This window comes from Ursus maritimus, unplaced genomic scaffold (assembly GCF_017311325.1).
Source record: "Ursus maritimus isolate PB19 unplaced genomic scaffold, ASM1731132v1 scaffold_12, whole genome shotgun sequence".
In the NCBI taxonomy this organism is placed as follows: Eukaryota; Metazoa; Chordata; class Mammalia; order Carnivora; family Ursidae; genus Ursus; species Ursus maritimus.
In genome coordinates this window covers 63,142,953-63,150,615 of record NW_024423564.1, presented here as the reverse complement: position 1 = coordinate 63,150,615, position 7,663 = coordinate 63,142,953, and the positions used below count along the sequence as shown (strand labels likewise).

The 7,663-nt window shown below is 37.7% G+C and overlaps 1 protein-coding gene and 1 pseudogene across 3 annotated transcripts in view; both read right to left on the bottom strand.

Annotated features, from left to right (window-relative positions):
• Window positions 1–3,448: 3,448 nt before the first annotated feature.
• On the bottom strand, window positions 3,449–5,040 carry LOC103670728 (annotated as a pseudogene).
• Window positions 5,041–6,029: 989 nt separating this feature from the next.
• The window catches only part of EPS15 (epidermal growth factor receptor pathway substrate 15), a 133,413-nt gene continuing 131,779 nt past the window's right edge, over window positions 6,030–7,663 (bottom strand). For 2 of the 3 annotated variants that reach the window (XM_040627319.1, XM_040627320.1), the window contains exon 25: window positions 6,030–7,615. In XM_040627319.1, the coding sequence (XP_040483253.1) occupies window positions 7,469–7,615 (147 nt within the window). In that variant the 3' untranslated portion in view covers window positions 6,030–7,468. The remainder of the gene's footprint in view (window positions 7,616–7,663) is intronic. The other variant, XM_040627321.1, reaches the window with a different exon arrangement.

Below are 7,663 nucleotides of genomic sequence, written 5' to 3'. Positions count from 1 at the left end.
AAGCCTTGGTGCCAGGCTCAGAGAAGCTCCTCAGTTAAGTATCAGCTACTTTTCCTCATCCCTTTTCCTTCCCATGAAATAACTCAGTCATCTCAAGTTGGGACTCCAGAGGAAACAGGAGAGGCTGAAACTAAGCCCTTAGGTCTTGGGCAGCTGAACACATTTTATACTATATATATTCTATATACTTATGGGGGGTGGGGAAGAAAAACAGGTGGGGTCTTTCTGCAAAGACACACCTTCCCTTCCATAAGATAATCTTCTATATTATTAACCTGGATACATAACATTAGGACCTACCTACATTTCTTATTGGAAAAGAGATGTTGAAAAAAAATCAGTGGCCTTCAAACATTTTATCTCATGACCCAATACATATATATTCAATAACAAATTATATTTCATGATTTTTTAAATGCTGACCTTTAACATGCTGAAAAATTTACAAATGAAGTATAAGATTTGCCTCAAAATAACAGGAGAGGAAAGTGGGCAGGAATATAGATAAACTTAGATTGGATATGAATTGGCAATTACTGAAGGTGATTATCGGGACATGGGAGTTCATTCTACTATACTACTCTGTTTACATTTTTTCCATGCTGCTTGATTCACTAAACTTATTTCCCAACCCAACTAACGTATTACCTGTTGTTTGAAAAACACCAAATTAGAGAGTCTAAAATTAAGCACATTTCAAAAGGATTCCATTACTACATAATCAGATTGGAGGTACGTTTATTTCCTTCAAGTAGCATTTTCTCAAGATTTGTTTAAGGGGGGGGGAACAGCTTACACGTTCAACCCATTACTGATTAAATACCAATCAGAAATCAAGGTTATGATGAAAAGCCTTTTAAGGGTTTAGGATTTTAACCTGAGCATGATGGGAATCAGTGTCATGTTTTATTGTAGGAGTGGTAGGGGCAGATTTTGATTCTAGATGAATCTGACTGCAACATGGAGGATGGTTCGGAAGCAGAGAGAAAAACAGACTGGTGGCAAGGAGATTAGGAGGCTTTGGCAGAGTCTACAAGAGAGATAATGAAGACCTGAACTGGGCCAGTGGCACTGGGGATGGAAAGGATAGATTTGAGAGATATTTAAAAGGCAGAATTGTTAGGGCATGTAGATGGTTTGGAGGAGGTTGGGTCAGGGAGAAGGCCTGGCATATACACACTCAATAAGCAGTATGATCAATGAAAAGTTGGAATCAAAGCCAGGGGGCTAAGATACTTCACTAAGAACTCAAACTGGGGAAGTCAGCCTCAGGAGGAGTTAAACTAGAGAGTCCACAATGGACGAAAGCGAAGATATGCAAAGTCACCCCAAAGAGACACTAGCTTTAGCTACCCAACCAGCCAAACCAGACTGTAACCTGATAAAACTTATCATCTGAAAAACATGTTCATCAGAGGACCAGGCAGCGATGGCTGCAGAGAGAGGAGCTTCAGAGACAGGAGTCATCCAGACACCACGGGCAAGGGAGGAGTCTTGTTCAACCAATTGTGTCTGTTCTAAGCCCTGTGGCAACTTTTGCTGGAAACTCATGTTCTGGTCTCTACATCAGTCCTGTCAGTAATGGAAGCTCTGTCTCTGTTTTACTGATGAAAGTCAGGTTTCTAAACTTGAAGACCTGGGCCAGGTTGAATTCACTAAGTAATAAATGCTGCTTCCATGAGGCCTCCTGGGAGGCTGTCTGCCAGCCTTTCCAGTTGAACAGAACCCTGACATCAAATGGTGAGGCCTTGTGAGAGCTATGCTTTTAAAATTTTTTGAGTCACCATCTATGTTTTTTACTAATGCTAGAAGTAGAGTACTGTGTCCTGGGGGCACCTCTTTGGGGAAGACTTCCCCAATCCTCTGGGCTAGAACTATTCTCTCCTTCCTCTGGGTATCCCAACATTCCTATCTTAATCCTCAGCATGCAATGTTGTAGCATTAGTTGAGAGTAGATGTTTATCCCTCCTACTGTATCATCACTGATGGCAAGGCCCTCCTATGAGTCTTCTCTGTCCCTAGCCTAGCACAGTACCTAGAACAAAATACACCTTAGCAAAAGGTGAATGGAACGACAATGATTTTCTCACTGTACCATTTCCAACACTCAGACTTACGGGGATTTCAGCCAGTAAGAGGTACCCTATAGATCTATGCATCAAAACTATCTTAAAGTAAATTTTTTCGGTACAGAGGAGTGATTGAGCATGGATTCTGGAGACAGACTCCTGGGTACTGATTCCTACCTTGTGTACTTTTTAGTTCTGGATCTTGGGCAAGTTATTTAACCTTTTCGCACCTCATCTTTAAACTGGAAATAACAGCACCTAACTTAAAGGACTATTATGGAGAGTAAAATAAATCATTATATGTAAGTGCTTCGCATAGTACTGGCACAAAGTGTTATTGCTTCCAATTACTATTTTTAAGTGACTCTATCCACAAGAAAGATTGGAAGTGCTTTATATTATGAAACAGAATCCACAGGTCAAGTGTAGAATGACAAGGTGCAACCGCATGGCAAACTAAATGAGTAGATTTAATAAAACAGAACAGGCTCTGTGAGGGTCATAGACCTGGAGCCTCCACTACTGTGGAGTTTACAGTGTAGTAGTAAGAGAGAGAAAATAAATATGTAGTCAAAACATATTTTGAAAAAAAAAAAAACTTGCAGAAGAGACTTGGAAGTTAGCCTCTACTCCAGCGGTTCTCAGAGTTAGGTTCCCCTGGGCCAGCACTTTAACATCATCTGGGAACTTGTCAGAATTTCAGATTCTTGGGCCCCACTCTAGACCTGCTGAAATCAGAAACTCTGGGGATGGGGTCACAATCTGTATTTTAACAAGCCCTCCAGGTGATCCTGATGCTTGCCAAAGTTTGTGAACCACGCTAATTCTCCTCAATTGGTCCCTATCTCTCAGACCTCAGCCACATTTTTAGCTCCTTACCATCTCACCTGAATGACTCCAGCAGCGTTCACCTGCTCTTCCTGCTTTGCCTGGTTTCCCTCTAAAGCAATCCTCTAAATCACCACCATTAACATCTTCAAGATCTTTCTTACACACAAACACAAATACTTCACTCTTTTGCCAACAGACCTAAACTCTAGTCACAGAGAATTACTTCAATACTTGCTGCCAGCTGGTACACTATACCATGTCCTACCCCCCCTTTGTCTTTTATACATAGCCATGGCCTCTGCCCAGAATGCCCTGTCCCTTCATCTGTGCAGCAAACTCTTCAGAAACTACTCTTTGCCTACCCTTTTATGTATTTTCCAGAGCTTTGCTAGCACTGATAAATTATTTTTCATTTTTGCAAACTCTGTGATTTAAAAACTTGTATTTCTTTAAGAAAAGCAATGGTGGCCATCTCCCCTATGTACTTATTTATCACTTAAGGTAATACTAAGAATGGTTGAATGCTTTCGTATGTCAGAAATTCTAAATCCTTTTAAGGATTACATAGGAGAATGAATTAGAAAATGTTTTATAAGACGCCATGTGCTACTTCATTAATCAAGAGCAGAGATCACATGGACTATTCTATTTATGATACTTCTCTGGCTTCACACCTTTAACAGAAATAGCAAGTAGTGGTTAAAACTCTGGAGTCAGCTCCCTGAATTCAAAAGTGGCCAGCTCTGCCACTTACTAGCTGCATAATTATGGCTTAGTTAGGGCACCTCTTCTGTAAAATGGAGATGATGATGATTATTGTTATTATACACACACACACACACACACACACACACACACACACAAATTAGAGTTACTGCTGTTGTGAGGATTAAATGAATTAATGTATGTAAAGCACTATGGATTCTGCCTGGAGCCTAACATGTCATTTGTTGTGATTATAATGTCCTATTCCTAGCATTTCCTAGGAGCAAACTTTTTTACACAAAATGAGACAAAGCATGGTAAAATGGAAAGCGTATCATGTTTTAATATCAGAGAGACCAGAGTTCAATTCCTGGCACATCTCACTTACTAGCCATATGATCCGAAGCACATTATTTTAATTTCTTGAGCCTCAGTTTACCTATCTCAAAATAGAGGCTAATAATAGTACTACTTAGGGCTGTTGTAAAGATTAAACCAGAAAACACACATAAAGTGCTTAATGTAATGCTTCACACACAACATGTATCCAATAACCAATAGCTTTTTTCTTTTCTTTTTTCTTTTTTTGGAGATATCATTAGTTTATTATAAAAGAGAAATAGAAATTATTTACATGGTGAAAGATTTCAGAATTCAGTGGAATGGGCAAACTTCCTTCACATGAAAATCATTTCAATAATGACTTATTTCAGTCTACATACTTTCTGAGAATGTCACCATCTCTAAATAAGATATAATCCTTGTCATCTAGAATTGCTCTGGTGCCTCCATATTCTGGGAGAAGAACTTCATCTCCAACTTTCACACTAACTGGTTGAATCTCTCCACCTTGCCTTTACACCCTGAACCAACAGCTACTACTGTTGCTTGCAATACTTTTCCTTGAGATTTTTCTGGAAGCATGATGCCTCCTCCTTTGGTTACAGTTTTGGCTGCACTCCTTTCAGCTAAAACTTGATCAAAGAGGGAAAGAAACTTTCTAAATGCCTGTCCTGCCATACTCTGCTCTTGGGCTGCTGCCACAGGAAACCAATAGCTTTTTTCACTACTAATAATAACAGGATGGACTTTGCTTAATTAAAATATATAATATTAAAAAGTTGCCAAAGTCAAATCCTTCAGAATGATCCTATGAGTTAAGTATTATGATATTCATTAGATGATGAAAATGAGGCTCAGGGAGGTTAAATAAGTTTCTCAAAGTCATCTTTCTCAAAAATGGTAGACTAGGGATTCTATCCCAGGACCGTAAAGAATTTTTTATACCGTGGTGCCCTCCTAGGACCCATGTCACAAATCCTCACTCAACAAATATATACAAACCATCTATGTTTCAGGCACGGTCTCTGTGCACATACATTTTCCATCTTTCTTTCACAGAAACAGGACATGATAACTAAAAATAATAGTTAACATTTATTGAGTGTTTATTCTATACCAGGCACTGCCTCAAGCACTTTACACATATTAACCTGTGCTGATTATATACCTACCCCTCCTTGGACACAGCATGGACGTAACAGAGAACTGCAGAACTCCATTTCAAATAGAATGTATGGATAGTATGCTTTATTATTACTTAAAGTTTATTGTTCTCATAATTACAGGCTACAATTTAGAAGTTTGAAACATCAGAGAAAATTCTATAAAGAGAGCCCAACTGAGCTTGAATGAGTATGGAGAAGATGGCAAGTAGTGCCGCTGAGCTCTCAGGAATACTTGTCTGTCCTTTGAAAGCACAGGCTTTGCAGCCAGAGTCAACGACGTAAAATGTAATCACAAATGTCTCTAAAACATTCATCCTACACAAGTGAGCGTGGAGAGAGAGCTATGGATATTTATATAATATATACATACTTTAATATTATATTGGTCCACTGAGTATACATATTTTAACAAAAGATAAGAATCTGTGTAATCCAGTTAAACATACATAAGATTAGGGTACACTTATTACATTGAAGGTTGGTGTTTATAAATTACAGATATTTAATATTTTCCAGAGTGGTTTTTTAATTAAAAAAAATACCTTAAAAGCATTTCAAACATCTTTTTATTTTCCCAGTGCAAAAGAAGGTTATTCAAGTCAACTTACCTTTATCCTGAAGTATAAGGGGAAGGGAAAAAAAAAAAACCCAAAACGACTACCTATCACAGCTCCCAACACTACCTTCTCAATCAACTTTAGCAGTATATCCGTAGGCCACTGGATTAGTTTATCAAAATCAAAGCCTGATGATTATGATTCAGCCCTTGCTTCATATGTATGACTTTTATGCCGAAATGTTTCCATTTATAAAAGTAGAAAAAAGTTAGCTGTGCAAGAACGTGGTGTAAGTTTGCTTTAAACTGCAGCAGTCCAATTGTGTGTGGAGAGAAAAAAAGCACCATTTCAAGATGAAATGAATTGGATATTTTGGAATTTATTCGTAAGCTAGGCAATAAGTTACTCTGATTAACACAGATCAATACTACCTTGACTTGGTGACCACAGAGACTTTTAATTAGTTTGTAGGTGCATTTTTCTTTATCTTGGTATTCAATACATTATCTAAGTCAGTAACTGATGTTAAAAGAAAACAAAGGTTATTCCACAGTTTACAGCCTACATCACAGTCTATTTCAAATTCAGCTTGCCTGCTAGGTCAGTTTTACAGGAGATAGGCTTTTAATACATGAAGAGCTTTGACAATTTGACAGGTTTCTTCTCTCTCAATTAGAAAAAACAAGATTTTTTTGCTAGCCCACCAATTTTATAAGTAAAAACCAGGAAGAGAATAAACTATTTTAAACCACACAAATGGACAAAAAGCAATAATGATTTAATACACATCACTTTTCCCATTTGTATTCAGTGAAAGTTTTTACATTTCAAGTAAGTGAGCCTTCATTAAAGAAAACAAAAAAATATATATACAAAAGTTTAAAGTACCTTCCAGTTCTCGCATGCTTAAGTTTCCTCTGCAAAGTACAAAAATAAACCTACCATGAACTAAAGGGGACAGTGCTATAGCATTGGCAGAATGGCTGCCATGTGAAGACTTTTGCTTACCTTGCACTGACAGGTATATGTTAAGTGATACATTTTCTCCACTGTCTAGCACTTAAAATTATGGAGAGGTATCTGTTCATCTAAAATTCTTTAAATCCAGAGAAATTTTTCTAAAAATATATTTCACACATGAGGCTTTAACATTTTTATTTAGGAAAAGATTGAGTCTGAAGCTATGATGGTTCAACCCTAAAAAGCATCCCTTTTTCAATAGTGGAATCAATTTATGCAAAATATTTTTCCTCGTCTATAAAAACCAAACTGAACAGTATTTTAATTGTAAGGAAATACAAACAAATGCTTTAAACTAGCCAATTTGCACTATCATAAAAGAAATAGGATGTTCTTTCCCTTCCCCTCCCTCAACCATTCAAATCAAATTAGAATACTGCAAACTTTAAGAAACCCACTGGCTATCATCAGAGTAACTACAGAACAAGGTTAGCACAGGGATGAAACTATTTCTCTATATTCCAGAAGGCAGAAGCTTGGGTACTCTAGCTTTATAAGTAAAAGCACAGGCAGGCAAAAGCTCACAGTAAATGCACATCAGAACAGGAGCCTAGGAGAAGTTGTCTGACTGGGTTACTGCTTTTATGGGGGGGGGGGACAAATCTGAAATGGAGTAAGAAACAAAAACAAAAAAACAAAAACAAACTTTTGTCACATTTACAGGAATCTCAAACCTTTTGTATTCCCATGCTCATAGGTAGTTTTGATACACACTGTAAAGAGCTTCAGTATTCAGGAAGAAGAATATTGTATGGTTGACAAAGGACAGGAGAATTCTTCATGCTTCTGATATCTCAGATTTGCTGAGTGCAATAGCCAGTTCTAAGTCTTCCTGCTCTTGCTGATTTAGTCGGGCAAGCCTCTGCTCTTCCTCTCTCTCACTTTCCCTCTTGGCCCATTCAATCATATCTTCTTCAGAGGGATACTGTCATTTAAAAGATGAATGAACAAATAAGTAAGTTAATGCGTAAAA